We start from the raw sequence: 19,475 nt of genomic DNA on the forward strand, positions 1-19,475 counted from the left end.
ACTTGCTAACATGTAAAGCTGTGTTACTGGCGTGTTCAGGTGCTTATTGGGAGGCATGAACGTCACAATGAACTAGTGAGGTTAAAGATTTGGACTAGAGTACAAACTCAATGAAAACACCACCCGGCATAACCCAACACATTTTAACATTTAATATCATGAATGGAGGATAAACCATTTACTGTTAAACTACTAAATGTTTCTTAAGCATTTCCAGTAGGTTTTGTGAATGTGTCAAACTAGATGTCCACTGTCGGCACACTTCAGCAACAGTGATCCACTACAGAGGAAGAATGCAGATATGCCAAGTATTGACTTTGCAGGGGCAGAAGTTATTTTTAAGCCTAAGTGCATACCAGGGACAGCAACTGTGGGAGGCGTGCCCCGAGAGAAAGGACCTTCAATACAGAAACCTCAAGATGAATACATGTGCGAGTGCATTAAACCCAAACTAATGACAGTCTTATTGCATAGGACTTTTATTCAACAGATTTAGACATTTCACGCATTCTACAGATTTTTAAAAAAAACTATTACAGAAACACAATCAACCCATCAGAGCAGAAGTGCATCGTCACATTTCCCTTTAAGAAAAGGTATAAATAAGATGGGAAAGAAGGAACACCCAGGGTCATCTTGCACAGCAACACTGCAGGAGAAAAGAAAAGATATGATTACAGTCGAGTCCTTCACTTGGACTCTTAGTGTTGTTAAATAAAACTAAAGATCAGATCAGAAGGCAGAGGCCTGGTTGTATATCCTGTAAAAATAAAACATGTTTATTTAGCTAGATACCACAACCTAATACATAAATTCATATTTTGTCCAGCCTACTGCCGCGAGGATTTCTCCTTTACAAGAGCAAGCGAACATTAAGGCGATGCCAGGCGGCCAATTGAGCAGCTGAAACGTGAACCGAGCCGCACGGCTTCAGGCGTGTTTCATGTGTAGTCATGCAAGCCCAGAAGACACTCGCTCCACCCCTCTGCTCACCACACATCAGCCCCATTACATGACTTTCTAGTCAGACGCTGCAGTTGGTGCACAACAACAGATGAATGCAGCAATAGCCAAGAGACACAAATGACCAAGCAAGAGGAAACTCATGCTGTAAAACAACCTACCGAATACAAATGACTTCATTACTGCAAATATCGAGTTAAATAAATTAAAGTTGGGCATTTAGATGGTTCACAAAAGGGCAAATGCTCATTTACACACCAGACTGATTTGATTCAAGTTGTCAAAATACATTTGGCAGCAGTGTGTGACCAGTACAGACATGCAGACGGAGCATTCAAGTTGTTTCCAGTTATATTTTTGAAGGTAACTAATGAAAAAGTTGAAATGAGGTCACACCTAAAGCTAAATACAGATTTTTTTGAACAAAGTGAATCTTTTAATTGACCAAACCATGCAATTACTGTGCGCGTCTAGGGGCACATTTATTTTTAGTGGCCATTTTCCCTCCCAATCAGACGTCCACTCGCCAGTTTTACACAAACTACGTCAGATTGTTTCAAAGGTTAAGTATGGCCTGCAGGAAAAAGCATTAGCATCACAACAAAAAGTAATTGGAGGGGAACGGTTCCTTACTTGCAGCGTTTTCAATGCTGCAAATGTTCCCAGACTATTAGCCATGATAGTTAAAAATAAATAAAAACTCTTGACATTCACACTTATAAATCCAGTTTTGCCTTACTCAGATATTACTTAATTAAAAAGCCAGTGCACTGGTGTTCTAGTTCACCTTGTACTCAAAAGATGAATCAGTAACAGCTGAGGGACACCAACTACCCAGCACAAAGAAATTATACTTGCAAAACAAGCTGATGCAAAACTAAAAACATAAAAGTTGAGACCTACCACACAAACAAAAAGAGTTGTTAGATCTTGAATCCCAGCGCCCTCATGCAATCTTTGTGTGCCTCGATCAGGACTGTGCAGCTTTCCTCTCCATTCTCAATGATGCTGGAGGAAAAACAAAACACGGGTAAAAAAATTATACATTTTGACTTTTAACAAGCAGAGACGTATTTGCAGCATCTGTGGACGGGTACTTACCAAGCATCCCTGACTTTCTTTGTCTCTGGACAAGCACAGCATGGCTTCAGAGGCTTCTTCTGCTCAGTGACCACAGCAGGTTCCAAGCAGGCAGCAGACACTGTCGACATCTTCTGGCTGTACTAAAATATATAATTAGCAGATGCTGTAATTCACTCCATAGACAGACTAGGATGAAGAGTGGCACACGGTCACATTAGATAAGTGCATTTTCACTCAGATGTTGTACATCTGGACATGTGCACTGAAGGTAGGTGATGCTAAAGACCTCTTCCCACAGAAGACAAGAAACAGGTAAACATTTTTTACATTTTCATTCAGTAAAAATGCCAAACAGCCACTGGTTCCAGCTTCTCCAACAAAATGGCAATCATTGCAGGGCTGAAACTGATTTCCTTTTGTTTACTACAATGTATTACGGGTCAAGAAGATGAAGTCTTTCAATTGCTTGCCTTATACAACAAAAGACGAAGAAACAATTAGCATGTCAAATTAATAGTGGTGCATGATATATAGTAAAACATTATGCAGATATACTCTGTTAAATCAACTAGTTTTGAGGAGACACAAGTAATAAGATATAACCTTGGGATTTAACTGATCGGGCAAGTTGTTTCAATTACGTTTTCTAGCATAACAAATAGCAAAAGAGTCGTAGAATAGTGGATAATGATATTTGTTGCAGCACAGTGACACTGAAGGGGACTGCTGGAGTGAACGCTAGCTTAGATGACAGCAGCAACTCATCGGCACACACGTGCCATGCGGCACACAACGTGCTTTCTGAAATATTTAAGTCTTTAACACGTTAAAATAAAGGGAACACACCTGTACAGAACCGCCATGTGCTTCACTAAACGGTAAAATGTTTTACGTTACTAGCTTTAAAACGGTATAAAATGGCTTAAGCGAACAGTTAGGAGACCGTGCATAACATGCAGTGGCTAATGGTAGCTAACATTAACGTTGTTCTTTGCGGTGTACCGGCGGATAAATTACACAATTAAAGAGACTAAAAACGTCGTGTACTACTTTAAACGCATGCTAGCTAGTCTGTTGTGTAGCTTACTTGTATGGAGGCCGGAGTCACACGCTAGCAGACGATTCACCTTCAAAAAGAAAGTAACAGAAAGGGAGAAAGCTCACGTGTTAGTGTTATATACAAAGTCACGTGATTACAAGTGTCAACGGAGGCTTCTGGGAAATGTAGTGCTGTAAACACGAAGAGAGAAGGCTCACGTGTTAGCGTTATATCAAAAGCGACATGATTACAAGTGTCAACGGAGGCTTCTGGGAAATGTAGTGTTGTCACGGTTTGCGTTATAAAGTCACGTGATTACAAGCGTCAATGCAGGCTTCTGGGAAATGTAGTGTTGCAACAACGGCGGGAAACGACAATTAAAATAACCATGAAGCCAAAACTTGGATCGACAACTAGAAAGACCAGATTATCTATGAACGTACAGTAAGTTTGTTAAATGTATAGTGTTATATTTATTAGGACAAATTGTGTTTTTCGTAAAAGTAGATTTTTGGATCTTAATGAAAACAAACAAAAAGGACAAGCTAATGTTAGCTCAAACTAAACTAGCTCAAAGCTAACGTTAGTAAGCTAATGCTATACATAGCTTAACTTATAGTAACAAGTTAGTGTTATAATTATTTGTATCAAAACTTATGAAATTGATGTTGCTGCCTCATTATTAATGTATCATAATAGAAATACGGTATTCAAATAAACATTTCTTATACTGCCAGATACAGTATGTCTCAATTTCTGTTTTTATCTGCTACCAGAGATGCTAAAGGACATGTTGAGTTGGCAATATTGGAAATTAACTAAGTACATTTAGGTATTTCATGCTGCTCTATAACATATTGTTTACTCCACTACATTTATTTGAAAGCTGATGTTACCAGTTACTTTGCAGATTAAGTTTTCTGAAGTTTTTTGTTAAAACAATTCAAATGTTTTCTAACCCTATCCATTAGCACTGAGAGGAAGGCAACCCTAATCAAAATTAATACATATTATTTTCTGTAATATGTCCATTATTTTCTCTATAAAATGAAAAAGCCCTGAAGATTTTGCTTTACAATGATGTATGTTGTATAAAACAGAAAAGCAGCAAGTCCTCACATTTGGAAAGCTGGAACCAGAAAATGTTTGACTCATAAATTAATTAACTAATTATTTCGACACTACAGTTTTGTGTGTTCCTGCATAAAATAAATGTGTATAAGTACAAAAAAAATAAGAACTGTATGTAAATACTGCTATTTTTCAGCTACTCTGGCAGATATTATATTCTGTGCTGTAAAATATATTGAAGAACATACCAGTAAGTGGCTTGGGAGTCTTTTAATATGAAAAATGTGTATTTTCTGTGCTACAATATTGAAGATATGTGTTTTCACATGTCTACTGGGTCTACAGTGCGTCAGCAGAGCAGTGCATAAGCAGAAGCACTGAGTCACTTATTCTCATTTGAGGGCCAGCTGTGTGCTAGATAAATGAGCAAGTAAGCATATTATTCATTTGCTCTGTACTGTGTGATAGATATGCACCTCCATTTTAAACACACTTCGTTGCAGTCTTTGCTTTGTTATCCACAGGATTATAATCCATATAGTGTGGCACAAATGCAAATTATACAAGAAGCATTAAAATACCCTTTAATTCACTCTCAGTTTTATCACAGGTGTCTCTGTTTTGGTGTTCCCTGTAGAAATCTGCCCTGTGAAGGAGGAGAGGCGTAGGACGACAGTACAAGTCCTGATCGTCTGCCTTCTCTTCGTCCTGTGTGCACAAAGCAGCGCCTTGGAAAGACGAACTGTAAGCACTCTTTGTCTATTTTTGTTTGAGTATTTGCTATGCAGCTAATGAGTATCTCCCATGTTCTGTATTTTCCAATAAACTCTGTTCTTTTGTTGAAACAGAGATCTTATCACATACCAAAAACTGAACTAAACTTTTACTGGATTGCATTGTAGCGTCCTCCAAAAATGGATTGTGATAAGACAAGAGAGACTTTATTGTCATCCATCCATATACAGTGCAGTACAGTACATAGAGGAACAACATTGTGTTTCTCTGCGAAACAACATAATGAACAAATTAACATAAGGTGCAAAACAACAAGATACAAAAACAGGTACAGAACAAGATACAAGACGAGCTATAAACATATAGTGCAATAATGTAAAATACAAGTAATGTAAATATAAATACAGGTAGAGTAAATAAATGTAAAATGACCGGAGGATATTTATGCAGTAAGGTGCAAGCAGTCCAAACCAATGTTTTATGGAACAAAGCAAAAGACCCATCAACAGCGCAGACACGTCTGTTATTTTAGTTACCAATTAAAACTTCACCTGAGCAGCGATGTTTAGAGACATGAGCATTGATCATTTGTTCAAACACTTAAAATGACTTACAGTATGTTAATGTTTTACTGACAACCTCTTGTAGTCGTGCCAGTAATAACAAAAGCCAAAACAGAAGTAGTGTTTATATATTGACGTTTCTATTCACTAACAATTGTTCCCTAACCTTAACCAAAAGGTTTTTGTTTCCTATACTTAACCAGACCAGAAAGAAATTGTCCAAAGTTAAAAATGTTTTTAATAAAAGCACTCACATTATTTGACCCAGCTCATGCACTAAACTGCCAGTAATTCACTTTACTGCCATGAACCCTCAATTAATCCCTCAGTTAATCCCCTGTGCTGCTACATCCTGTTTCTATTTTTCATTTTTTAAACATTGCTGCAATTCTACCAAACCTTCCAAGGAAATCTAAAAAAGATCCAGTTGAATGAAATCCTGGTATTTTACTTTGTAAGCCTTGAAAATTGGGCTGCGGCTACCGATTAATTTTAATATCGATTGATCTATCGATTAGTTTTTTAAATTAATCGATAATCGTTTAGTATGAAAGTCAAAAAATGGCCATTCCTACTTCACAGAGCCAAATGTGACGTCTTCCAATGTCTTGTTTAGTTCAAAGTCCAAATACCCAAACATGTTTAGTTTTCAATGACAAAGAAAAGCAGCAAATTCTCTCATTTAAGAGTCTGGAATCAGAATATTGAAAATGTTTTACTATTTCAGCTTTATTCTCTGCTCTGTTAAACGATTATCAAAGTAGTTTCCAATTTGTTTTCTGTCCAAGGACTAAGCCATTAATTGTCTCATCGTTTCAGCTCTTCTTGAAATGAAATATTTCAGCCTCTGTTTGTTGTTTTGTTCCTGATGTGAAATATGCAAATAAACAACACAGGAGCTGGCTTAGAGCTGTGAGCATATATCCAGCATCAGGTAACACAGTATAGGGTTTAATTACTTCCCTGGTAGAGATGGCCCATACGGAACTTATCCATGCACACGCTGCCAGATGTCTAGGTCGCATGACGATAATTGAGATTCCGTCCACACACACACACGCACATGCCATTGTCTTCAGTATTAATGTGAGCTGGACCTTACCCTTTTGACATGGCTTGATTCATGTGGGGATGAGACACGGATACTGAATAGTTGATGAGCTGGGAGAAAAAGAAAAGAAGTGGAGCGGCGGGGTGGGGAGGGGAGGGGTTGGGTTGGGTGGGGGCAGAAATAGAGAGAGGCAGACGGAGAGGGAGGGAGTGAGCTGAGAGGCGGGTATCTGCTCGCCTCACTCTGCACAGCTTCAATAAACCCTGAGGTTGAGAGTCTTGATGGAAAATTACCTTGTGACCAAGAGTGAAGGTCAGGACTCGTACATTCAGACTCCACTTGTCCTGAAAAGCAGCAGCAGCGGCAGCAGAGGGAGGATGGCCTGCGCGTTCGGCTGATCGGAGGGGACCGAAGTCTGGTCATGGAGAAACTAAAAGGTCCCGCCGCGGGATGCACCACCGCCACCTGTGGATGGAGAGCCCTGCTTCTCCCGCAGCTGAATCGGCAGTCCCTGTACGTGTACGGCAGCGAGATGGCCGTGGAGAAGGAGTGCATGCGGCAGCTGCAGAGCGGAGTCTTTGTTATCCATCCGTTCAGCCTCATGAGGTATTTAATATATTTGATAGATTCAGGTCAGTCATGTGCTGAGACTCCACCTCCACTTTCGGTCTGACCGTTTCTCTAAAAGTTGTGTTGTTTCTGCAAGTTTCTGCTTTATTTAGCTCCAGCCATTTATAAAGTATTATTTTTTCTCCATATTGCGAGTGAAAAGGTCAGTGGATTAATTATCAATCGATTGATAAAAAAATGATTGCCAAAACCAACGGTTTCTCTTTATTGTCTTCTGCAGTAAACTGAATACTTTTAGATTTTTTTAGTGCTATTCAGGAAAAACAAGCAATTTGAGTGAAAGAAAAATGTGTTTCAATATTCAATATCAATATCAATCATTTTTCAATATCTTCTGCCTTTTTGTAGAATAAATAATGAATCAAGACAATAATCATCACAGCAGTGTGTGAAAATTGACAAAGGAGTCATCGCTCTTTAACAATACACTGGTTATTACCCCAAGGTTCAATCCTCGGTCCGCTGCGTTTTATTCTGTTCATGTTTGACCTGCCTACAAGTTGCCCAGAGGCTGGCTTCCAGCTTTATGCAGATGATGCATTCATATACGCTCCAGCTTAGACACCTAGCAAGGCAGCGGAGATCCTAAACGCATACTTGCATGATGTCCATCAGTGGCTGCAACATAATCATCTACAACAGTTGAATTGAACATTTCAATTGTGGAGGTCAATATTTGTAAGTTTTTAGGAATAATTTTATATCCAAAGATCAAATTTTTGTACATGTAAAGAACTGTTCAAAAACAGTAAAGACCAACCTTAATTGTTACAAATGAATCAGGCACTACAAACCAACGCAGCCCATCTTTTCTCTAATTGTTCATATTGTTTGACAGTATGAGCCAATGCATCTACAATAAAACATCTCACATGCTTATACAATCAGGCACTGAAAATAATGGATAAAAAGCCTGTCAGGTGGCATTACTAAAAAGACAGAATCTGCAACAACACTGCACATGTAAAAGCCTAGGGACAAGAGTTGAACATTAAAAATAGCTATAAACTCTGTGCAGCACATCAGTTTGTAATGCTCTGTATTGAAACTGTTGAATTGCCCCTATCAAATCAAGATTAGTCCATATCAAAATCATCTTTACTTGCAGCCCCACTCCATATTACTTGCAGGCAAGGTGCAAAATGTGCTTTTTTTTGTCCACTGGCCAAATGGCTAGTGAATGTTCAAGTTTTACCAGCCACTAAACAGATTGGTGAGTGATCAAATCTACCAGCCACTAATTCTGTGTCCCTGCTTGCAGGTTGCATTACTAATAAGCATTAGGATTAGGCAACAACGATTGACAACAATTGATTATGATAATGATTTGTGAAACAGAAAAAGTACAATTATTTGTATAAAATGCAAAGAGCAAGAAAACATTAAATCAAAACAAGTAACTTTGAAGAACAATTAATAATTGATAATGATCGCTCTTGACATTCTAGTTTTCTGATGTTATTTTTAAGATGATACCAGAGGATTAAAAGCAAACAGTGGATTAAATTACTTCTTTAATGATCTGGTTTTGCATTATCCATGCAGTATTGTTATTAGTGTGCAAGGTGATCATACGGAGTGAAAACACATAGGGAATGAAACGATTGGGATCAGAGAACAGAGTAACTTGAGCCTGGTAATTGAACCCTGGCTGAGAAGATGTGCAGTTACAGTATCAGTAGTTAGTGTGCATAAATCAGCTTGCATTACCGGCTGCAGCATGCTGTCTAATGAGTCCTTCTGGCAAATGAACTGAGACTTTCCACTACAAGATCTAAGGCTCCCTCCAAAGTCATACATGTGTTTTTGTGATCTGTTCCTGTAGGAGTTACTACATCATGTGCATGATGGCCATCACGTTCCTGAACCTGATTGGGATTCCCATGGAGATAGCCTTTCTGGACGGAAACAGCGGTCTGGCATGGGAAGGATTTAATGTGTTTTCAGACACGTTGTTCCTGATAGATGTGGCTCTGAATTTCCGCATGGGCATCATAGCAGAGGACGGGGAGGTGAGAGTGGCTGTACTCTATTTTCAGACACAATCTGGAAGACTATAATCCCTGCGCTGACCAGAGCATACAATCCATCTCTGCCCCATCTGTAATCTACTCAATACACGAAAGGCTAGATTAAAAAAACATCCTGGACATGGGCAAAATTGGCACCTGCTGTATGATTTTATAACAGGGATTATGGCGTATCCAATAAATGAGAAGTATAACATTTCCAATTACGTATTATGTGGCTGCAGACTATATCCTGTTTGTTTTCATCCACTCGTACTCTGTGACCTCTATCTTGCCAATCACAAATGGCACATCTGTGGTGTTGACTCTCCGCCGCACAAGCATCTGCTTTGCCAGATTTACTCTCAAGTCAGTTTCTGCCGTTTGAAATATTCATGTCTGTGCTTCGGCAACAATTCAACGACGCTGTGAAGTTAATTGCCTTTGAGCACACTGATGATCTCATCCGACACCACTGTCTTCCTCAATCTTGGACGAACTCCCAACATATCGGTTCAGTTCAAGTATTAAATTATACATCTGATCGTGTCACGCGTGCAATCTTCATCCATCTGCTCAACTTGCTGCTCTGTTCTCTTTCACAGGAAGCTATTCTGGATATTAAGCGGATCCGAGTCAGTTACCTGAGGACATGGTTCATACCGGACGTTATAGCTGCTTTCCCAATCGGCTACATACTGCTGTTCGCGGTAATAAAGAGCAAAACAACGACGCACTTAGTTTTGCATGATTTGTTCATGGTGGGACTTAGACATGTTTCTGTGCTTAAACTGATTTAATGAATTTTAATCAAGATACATTATACAAGAATTAAAAAGCACATTAATATCTGGTAATTAAATCATCTTATGTGTTTATTTTATCGTCTTTTCTTTAGTTAGTTGGTAGTTATTGTTTGTAAACACTCTTACAGCTCTGAGTGTTACATAAGTTTATAATTATAAAGAACTATGTGCATCATTGTTTTGTGAACTAACAAATAATGCAACACACTGTTGGCTATTTTCTCCTTCAACAGACAATATGAAAAGTGAAAATGTCCTATTACTTGTATAACTAGTAGTTCTCGTTCTTATTATTACTTATAAGTGTCCATAATGCTACAATGGAAATAATAAATGTTATTCTTTGTTTAAAATACAACCAATTGTTTGTTATATTAGAAGAAGTCAATTATTTCCAACATTGTTATAACACAAAAGGCACCAATAAAAACAGTAATAGTTACATTTTAAATGCAATTTTCTACTGAAACTCTGTTTGAACTACAATCACAGTCTTTCGTGATGTTTTAATGGCGTGAATTAGTAGTAAATACACTGATAATTTAATTAGATTCGATGTCATTACAACAAAACGCAGTTGACCGTCTAACCAGAAGTGCAAACGGCAGTAAAGTATGGTGCATATGTTTTGGGGTTATGAATAGAATAAACAGTAAGGAGTAGTTCAGATATATATGGTCTGAATATGATAAAATATACAAAGTAATAATACAATTTATAATAATTAATTAATTAAATACAATAAAGTAAATTAGAAACCTCTTGATTTAACGTCTGTATTTTATTATCCCAGGACTTACAATACCACAACGACGACAACCCCTCCAAGACCAACAAGATGATGAGGATCCTGATGTTCGTGCGGATCCTCAGCTTGATCCGGCTGGCTCGAGTGTCCCGACTGGTCAGGTTCTTCAACGAGGTGGAGAAAGTGAGTTCAGTCGCCAGACAAAGTCTTCAAAGCTCAACCTTTGAAATTCAATCAGCCGTTCTCCGACCTGCAGATGTCTTACCAGACTTGGCATCCGATGACAAATCTGACTTTGAACACTTACAATGTAATTTGTAAAACGAGAGCTGACGAGCTCCTCGATCGACAAAGCATTTTTCTAATCGAACGTACCTGAACATTACGCTCAAAATTAAAGGGATAGGACACCTCAAATTCTCTTTGATGATTTCTATTGTAATCTTATAATGAAAGACAATATATCTTCATTTATAATTTATGTTGTCTGGCGTTTGTGTGTAACTCCACGCCTTTAATCGGCTACTACCTGCTAAAATAAATGGTTTCTTTCTTTCTTTAAATTGTATTTTAATTGAATTTATTATATTTAATTTGAATATATATAATATATATTTATTTGAGGTACATGCAATAAATGCAGACACAACTAAAATCAGAAGAACACATGGCTATATGAAATAAAACATAAATAAAAGCAATGACAGTTAGTCAATAAGATTAGAAATTAAACTCTGGAATTGTCTCAGCGCTATAAATGAGGTCAAATTATTGTTGAAGCATATTCCAAGTATGTGGGGCACAGTAACAAAAAGCAAATCTCCCTAACTCTGCACGAACTCTTGGCCCCTGCAGGGTGAGCCATGTCTGTGAGAATAACAGAAAACATTTCAAGAAAGCAGGGCTGAGAGATGGGGGGGGGGGGGGAGCTTTTGCAAAAAGAAAGCTTTATAAATAAATAAGAATAAATCCCTGCTCACTGAAAGAGCAGACGAGCCCGATTTTTTCAACAATTATTTTTCTCGTGAATAATAGAAAGAAAGATTTATTCTTTTAAAAGAAAGCCCAATTTTAATCATAGCTTTGATAAAAACATGTCAATATTGACTCTAAATGTAAATTTTTCATCCAAATGCCTCGATATTTATAGTGTTGCACTCTCTTTATAATGGCGCTACCGACTAAACAAATTAGAATGTACCACAGTCGGTATCTCTTGCATTCGAAAAACCATTTTGTCTTTGCACAGTTTAGGACCCGCTCCACATTTTGGAGGTGTTTTTGAAGGACGTTAAACGACAGCTGTAGATTTAGAGTATGATCTGCACAGGAAGAGGTTTCTGGTATATGTTGTCAGTGTAGTGGTGGTAACTGGAGCCTCTCGCTTTGAAAAATACCCTCACTGATTTATTAATTTCACTCGGATAAATCTGTTTACTTAACTAATCCTCTTTTCCCTCTGTGGGCCATAAGGCTACAGTGAGCTCCCTGCATGTTGACCCAAGTTAAGTTAATCTTCGCTCGCTCGTCTGTCACAGTTTTGTGCCAGGTCCTTTTTGATCTTCCAGGTTTTCTTTTGCTTTGAACAGTCTGCCTCTATATCCAATTACACGGTCCAGTTGCATGATCACAGTCGTCGTCCTCGTTTCAGTGTTGATGTACTTGCTTTAGCTTTTTCTGTTTTAATTCCAAGGATGTGAACTTGTGAGGCCAGAAGATGCCACACTTTCTCCACATGCATCCATGCAGTTTATTACAACCTGGAGCCTGGTTCATTAGGATCGCCTGGACACTGCTGTAGATGGTCCCTTGTGTTTAGGCTGTATTGCTTGGACTTCTTGATGTTGCACCCTGGGCTTTCCTCTATCTTGATTGTGTGTCCTGCTGGTTTTTGTGACTTGATTGTTTGGCAAATATATCAAGCGTTTCCATCTTTTCTTGAATATCGTGGTCATTTGGTGCAATTAATCTGTTTTTGGGTGCTTTTATTTAATCTGCTATTAAATCAGGAGTGTTATCCTTAAAGGATGATTCTGATTTATTACATCCTGTGTCTCTTTTAGCTATCATTTCTATCACATCTCTCACATCCATCATGCCACATCATTTATACATTATTAAATCAAATAATAGAGTAAAATAGGTCCACAAATATAATCAACCTTCACATACAGAGTGTCATATGTCCTGGATCTTATTTGACCAACAGTACTAGTATACACACAGTTTCTCTTTGCAATCAAGAGTTGTTTCTGATTTCAAGAGCACTCACTTCCATTTGTACCTGCAAATGAAGTGCTTTGAATAATCCGGCTAAACTGTTGGTTTGTTTGCAGCCTGTCCGATCGTCTGACTGCTCACATTTTTTCCCCCTTTTGTTCCCAGATCTCAGCAATTACTTTGGTAAATACGACGTTATTATAACTGATAGAAATGATGACCAAATGTCCGCTTGGACTAAAGGATTAACTGATTAGAATGTTGGGGTCAAAGGTCAAGGTCACTGTGACCTCACAAAACACGTTTTTGGCCATAACTCAAGACTTCATATGCTTATTACGACAATTTCCTACAAATGTCTAATAAAACTAGAGACCATGTTGCGATGGGATCACACCACGACGGAGGGGCGTAAAGTAGGGGGACCAATGGCCCTTTTCCGCTTTCCTACCCCGCTACTTCTGGCGCCCTTACTCAAACCATACCCATCTTCTCGGCCTTCATTTGGTGACATCTTTGCTGTCGCTGTGACAAAATCTGTCCACAGACAGAAATATAAACACGAGGCTAAGTACTCAAAACGGCTCCTGTGGTACCAAATACCTTCAAGTGTCATGTTCTCTTGTCATCTCTTCCTGACAGGTGTCTAATGCAAACCTGGAGGTGGTCCGCCTCTTCTTCCGCATCTTGTCTTTGTTCATGATGATTTTCCTGCTGTGTCACTGGAACGGCTGCATCCAGTACTTTGTCCCCATGCTGGAGGAGTTTCCCACCGACTGCTGGGTCCGCAAAGAAAACCTGATGGTGAAACTAAATTCACAAAACTTTAACTCTTTAATAAATAGATGATGGTTGTTGACAGTGGTGGAATGTAACTACGTACATTTCCTCAAGTGCTGTACTTAAGTACACATTTGAGGTATTTGCTCCACTACATTGCAGGTAAATATTCTACTTTTTACTCCACTACATTTATGTGACAGCTTTAGTTACTTTTCAGATCACGATCTTTCAGCGCCCTCCCGTCCAGTGAAAACCTTGTATCTCTAGATGTTTTGGTTTTGAATGTTTGTGATAAACTGAAGGATGAAGTGTTCCTTTATGTGTTGAGAAGACTCTCCTATTCAAGCTAAATAAACTCTTTAAAAACCCTCTTGGATCAGCTGGAAACTCAGCGTCACAAAGCTGAAAAATGTATGAATATCTTTTGAGATTTGTGGTTCTCACAGGACAGCGACGCTACAAACGTGATGATCTTATAGAATATGATGCATTGCTGTAGATTAAACTACCCAACAGTATATAAAGGAGTTAAAATGAGCACAACCGTAAACATCTACAGCAGTAAGATGCAACATGCACATTAATGCAGCAGTGATATTAATGACATGATAGTTAAACACTGACAGGAAACATTTCACTGCACTTTCATAATACCTACATAGTTTTACTGTAGTGGAGTATTTTCAGTTTGGTATTAGTATTTATACTAAAGATATATCTGAATACTTCCTCCACTGGGTGTTAATGAGGTGTTAAAATAGTGTTGGGAAAGATCAACTATTTTAGTAATTGGAGATGTAGGGGCATATTTAACCAAAATAAATACATAGTGGTGCTTTAAACATCTATACACATATACCACAGTTTAAATTAATGTGAAGATTTGTTGTTGTGAAGCTCCACATCTATAAAAAGTCTCATTAATTATGAACATTTCCCTCCCAGAATGCAACAGTGAGCGTGAAATACTCCTGGGGAGTTTTCCGGGCCCTCTCCCAGATGATCGCCCTCTCGTATGGCTCCATGGACGCACCGACAAGTGAGAATTATTGATTTTCTTTACCCGCCGCTAAAAACAGCACCGGTATCCCATTGTCCCTCAGATATAAATACTCAGCGTGTCACAGTAAAAGCTGGCGCGTCGGTGTCTTGTTCTACAGATTATGTGGAAATGTGGATCGTGATGGTCAGCATGGTGTCGGGTTGTCTGATGTACACCGTCCTCGTGGCCAACGCTACAACCATGATCGCCAACATCGACCCGGCGGCCAAAGAGTACAAGAGCAAGGTAAGGAAATGCATCTCGATAGTAAACAATGTGCTGTACTCCGTGAAAACAGATAAGTGTTAATAAGTATCATTTTAGCATATGTGAGTTGCTTTAATCTAATCTGGGGAGAGAAATGTATATTTGTTTAATTTCTTATAAATATGTTTTATCACTTTCACTGCATCCATTAAGTCTTAGATGAGAAATGAAGTTGTCGGGAAACACAAGTCCTAGTACACGGTTTTAGTTATATTGATCCTGATTATCATAATAATGTTTACTCTTTTTAAAAGGACAGACCGGAGAAACAGTGAATGCACGACGTGTTCACACATCACTCTGGAGTTTTGATTTCTAAAGTTAAGAAAACGTTGTGACTTCCCACAGATGAGCCGGTTGGAGCACTACATGGCCTTCATGAAGCTCCCGCCAGAGCTGCAGCTTCGCATCAGCAACTACTACCAGGCTCGCTACGGAGGGAAGTGGTTTCAAGAGAAGGACGTCATGCACACGGTGTCCTCTGCGCTCAAAGAGGTACAGCTGCTTGGAACTTAATGTTGTTAAGTTGTTGTCCCTTTGGGTCTTTGTTTTTTATAATCATCTTATATTTGTGACAATACTTTCATTTATTTTTCAGCAAATCCTGATGGTGATGTGCAGCCGGCTACTAAGAAAGGTGCCAATGTTTCAGACCAGAGATGAAAACTTCATAAACGCCGTGCTCGTCAAACTGGAGTACGATGTTTTCCTGGAGGGAGATGCCATCGTCCGACAGAACGTCCCGGGGGACCGCATGTTCTTCATCGACCACGGCCAGGTCCTAATGGAGACCGACTCCTACGACAGGGAACTGTGTGACGGAGACTTCTTTGGAGGTGAGTTGGATTCACTCTGATTATTGAGTATCTGGAACTTCATTCAGTGATTTGTCCTCTGAGAACTTCACAAATAGTTCACTTTAGAGAAAATGACGCACCAGAATGTGTTATATAACTTTTCTCACAACGTTTCAGCCCAAATAGCTCGAAAGCTGTTTAGAGAAATACTAACAAACCGAGACAACATCTAGATTTGACTCATAGCAGTCACTTAACTCTTAGTAGCATCTGTATCACCTAAAGTACAATAAGTACACAACAAAGTGTTCATAGCCTGTGTGTGCATTATGCATTAGGGGATGTTTTATTAAGCAGCTTTCAAATGTATGTGCACCGGTTTACGCGGGTTAATACTCTGAGGATACTGAAGTTAGATCGCTGGAGGTTTAAGTATGAATATTACAAAAACAATCTTGACACAAGGTCCACTGCTTTCAATCCTATCTCATGGTCTTCCTCTGCAGATGTGTGTTTAGAGTTAATAAATACTCATACTGGAGTGTATTAACCTCTATATTGAGCTATGGAAATATACATTTAAAATATCAGTCCGTTTAAATGTCAAAGTTTTTGTTATTTGTCTAGATTTTAAAATATCCAGCTCTTTTTCTGCCTCCCTCTAATACTCTGGAGGTGAACGTAATGTCATGTGGTGCTCAAAGCATTGGATATTTACTTCTTTTTTTATGAGCAGCAACATCTCTTTCCAGAAATAGTGTCTTCATAATCCACAAAACTTGCTGTTTTTCATAGAAAACTATTTTTAGATCCAATCAATGCTCAATTAAAATCAGTAATGCAAGTACAAAACCGTTTTTGTTGAAACTATGACAAGGATGTGTCGACAAAAGGTTTTATTTTGCAGGGCTGATGGATTTGTGAACATTGTATGCTGCTCTCTTAAAGAAATTATGCTGACTTCCATTTAAAAATCTGTCACTTTTATTCTGGATAATCCTCAGACCTCACTGTGAGCAGTTTTCACTGGAACTGCTTTCGACCACAGAAACAGTTCATATGAAAACAGCTGACAGCTTGTTCTGTGGATTAACGACAGTAACGGGGATAATGTTTCCAGGAAAGATGTGGCTGTTGTCACTTCTTTTGGAGCTGAGACTGATATTTCAAAACCTGGATGAATAAAACCAAAACCATCTGCATGTGTAAGATACAACTAGAGGAGCGTGATTTAACTTGTGCCGTGTGAGAGGCATGAGCAGGTGAAGACCAAACAAATAAAGCTGAAGCAACTGCCTTTGGGACATTTATTATGTTATTTAGTTCACATTAAATGTGTTTGGGATGTTCTGATAATGTCACTACTGTTAAAATGGAAGCACGTGATCCATGGATTTAGTTTGATTTTGCAAGTTTCCAATAGATTGTTCACTGATATTCGTTGGCCACATCTGCACGTTTATTTGGATAGGTGAGCGAGAAGCATTCTTTTATTTTATTTCTTTTCAAATCACTGTCAAACCAAAGTGGATAAATATATCTCTTCCAATTTGGGGGATTTATTTAATTCTGGAGCTTGAAGTGGGAACAGGTCCTAATCTTTTTGGCAGAGAACCTCTGCAGCGTTTAGAGCTAAGCAGGCTTCCCGAAACAACTCAGCTAAGTCCGGTTATTTAATTTAGGATTAATTGTCAGATCGCATCCCCGTCATTAGGGTTTACTCGCTCATTAACCACGCTCTTGTGGTTCCCTCTCTGTGTCCAACAGAGGCATGCGTGCTAACCAAAGGCAAACATCTGGCCACAGTGAAGGCGCTGACCGACTGCCAGTGCTTCTCTCTGTCCTGTGACGACTTTCATGAGGTGCTTCAGGGCTTCCCAGATGTCAAGAAGGACTTGGAAAAAATAGTTCAGCTCAACTCTGATGGTGAACTTGTGTAAGACCAAACACAGTGCTTTTTTACTGTGTGAAAAGGACAGGAGATGTGGATATGTCCAGCACATCTTATGTGATGACAGTAAGACTTTGGCTGATTGCTCGTGTGGACACGAGTTGGACACATACTCTCTGATGAGATGGATAGTTGTAGAGCATTTTATTCTGACTGGTTATTATTCAGTCTTCTGATCCGTCAGTTATCAGCAATAAACAACGACCTCAACAGTAAAAACGGGTCAAACGTTCAATATGTGCTTTCTTGTTAATGTTGCAATTTAGCGTTGATGTTTGGGAAGTCAATGCATACCTTAGTGACAGAACCAGATATTAAGCCTTAAAGGGACTTTCTACTTTTTACAACTTGGGCTTTAAAAACAACAGAGTGGGCAAGAAACACCTGCAGTCGAACAACAAATCCCCCATGTTAGCTAAACTTATTTAAACAAAGACTAACAGTGAAATTATAACCCAACTGTTCAAACATCATAATTTATAGCATATCACATTACCAGCACACAGGTGCACTCACCTTTTAGCGTTACCTCCTGATAGTCATTTACATAATCTGGAAAGACTTGTAGGAACGGGGCGATGTAGGATTCTATCGCGCAATAAGTTGACCGTGATGAATTTCCATTATCTGGATAATCGTGAATATCTTCACAGGTGTGGTGATGGCCTAGTGGTACGCCTTCCAAACAAAACAGGAGTTCAATACCAGGCTGCCACCAGTGTACCCCTGAGCAAAGTACTTAACCCTGAGTTGCTCCAGGGAGACTGTCCCTGTACTTAGTTCAATGTAAGTCACTCTGGATAAGAGCGTCTGCTAAATGACCTGTAACATAAGAGAACTGAACAAGCTTCTCAAGGCAGAGAAGGGGAAAATAAAGCCTGATAAAAGAATACAGGAATTATTTAAGAAAGAACAGACTGTCTGACTTGTGTTTCTTACCCGCTTGGACTTTGTTGCTAAGTCACCCTCAGATCTCAGCAATTACTTTGAGTGCTAGCGGCTCTGTGAGGCTGCACTCACCAAAGTCCCTAAGATTCATCGTCTGTGGACCGTTAATGTCTGTACAAAACCTCATGCAATTTATCCAATATTTGTTACTTCAGTCTGGACCAAAGTGGTGTCCGGACTGTCCTAAGGATGGCTTAGATAAAACCCAAGTTGTAATAAACTGGAATTTTGCTATAAAAGGATTTAAAAAAACAACTCATGTATGTCATTTTTGTTTTTCTCTAAAATTACATTTATTTGGAATATTACACGACATGTTAATGCCACTGTGAAAGCAACAAAAATAAAGCCGATGCTGTAATATGATTATGAAAGATCTGTGTGAGTACAGCAGGTTGCTCCCTCTCCCTTTTCCTCTCTCATCCAAACACACACACGGTGCCCGAGGCCAGCCGGTGTTTGTACTCGTAGAGGTAGAAGGAGGCTGGGGGGAAGTTGCACTTCATCTCCATCCTGCCCGGCACCACGTGGACGGCCACACCAGAGCCGAGCCCATCCTGCAGCTTCTTCAGCATACGTGAGGCCAGGTATCGCCGCGCCCTGCCCGGGTCTTCCTCGATGGAGGCGTACACCTCAGGGGGCGGGTTGGGGATCTTCCACTCCAGGTCCACGATGAGCTGGTGTATGCGGCTCTTGTCCAGCGAAGTGGGTGTGTCACGGAAGCACGCCACCACGTGGGGGATCGGTGCTTCAGACGCCACGGAAATGA

General features: G+C 39.3%; 2 protein-coding genes across 6 annotated transcripts; one reads left to right on the top strand and one right to left on the bottom strand.

Moving 5' to 3' along the window:
* Positions 1–461: 461 nt before the first annotated feature.
* cox17 (cytochrome c oxidase copper chaperone COX17) lies at positions 462–3,284 on the bottom strand. The gene is made up of 4 exons (XM_029459258.1): positions 3,134–3,284; positions 2,065–2,186; positions 1,867–1,971; positions 462–649 (listed from the first exon to the last, which is right to left on the bottom strand). Exons 2-3 carry the CDS (start codon positions 2,172–2,174, stop codon positions 1,887–1,889), a joined length of 195 nt encoding a protein of 64 aa, XP_029315118.1. The 5' UTR covers positions 2,175–2,186; positions 3,134–3,284; the 3' UTR covers positions 462–649; positions 1,867–1,886.
* hcn5 (hyperpolarization activated cyclic nucleotide-gated potassium channel 5) lies at positions 2,175–19,072 on the top strand. Of its 5 annotated transcripts, none has more exons than XM_029459252.1 (12): positions 2,175–2,358; positions 4,794–4,900; positions 6,858–7,111; positions 8,961–9,147; positions 9,750–9,854; positions 10,744–10,881; positions 13,561–13,722; positions 14,647–14,740; positions 14,862–14,989; positions 15,359–15,505; positions 15,609–15,846; positions 17,575–19,072. In XM_029459252.1, exons 1-12 carry the CDS (start codon positions 2,322–2,324, stop codon positions 17,745–17,747), a joined length of 1,770 nt encoding a protein of 589 aa, XP_029315112.1. In that variant the 5' UTR covers positions 2,175–2,321; the 3' UTR covers positions 17,748–19,072. The 5 variants fall into 5 exon arrangements, with proteins under 5 accessions (XP_029315112.1, XP_029315113.1, XP_029315117.1 ...); XM_029459253.1 differs by having other exon boundaries at positions 6,861–7,111; XM_029459257.1 differs by lacking the exon at positions 2,175–2,358 and adding an exon at positions 2,796–2,924 and having other exon boundaries at positions 6,861–7,111.
* The last annotated feature ends 403 nt before the right edge of the window (positions 19,073–19,475 follow it).

This window comes from Cottoperca gobio, chromosome 21, assembly GCF_900634415.1.
Source record: "Cottoperca gobio chromosome 21, fCotGob3.1, whole genome shotgun sequence".
NCBI lineage: Eukaryota > Metazoa > Chordata > Actinopteri > Perciformes > Bovichtidae > Cottoperca > Cottoperca gobio.

Bases quoted from the DNA above. Each gene is read 5' to 3' on its own strand.
- cox17 (XM_029459258.1), bottom strand. From the start codon at position 2,174: ATGTCGACAGTGTCTGCTGCCTGCTTGGAACCTGCTGTGGTCACTGAG. The intron at 1,972-2,064 runs GTAAGTACCCGT...TTTTTCCTCCAG, and splicing joins AAGAAAGTCAGGGATGCTTG to CATCATTGAGAATGGAGAGG.
- hcn5 (XM_029459252.1), top strand. From the start codon at position 2,322: ATGCTAAAGACCTCTTCCCACAGAAGACAAGAAACAG. The intron at 2,359-4,793 runs GTAAACATTTTT...TGTTCCCTGTAG, and splicing joins CCACAGAAGACAAGAAACAG to AAATCTGCCCTGTGAAGGAG. The intron at 9,148-9,749 runs GTGAGAGTGGCT...TCTCTTTCACAG, and splicing joins TCATAGCAGAGGACGGGGAG to GAAGCTATTCTGGATATTAA.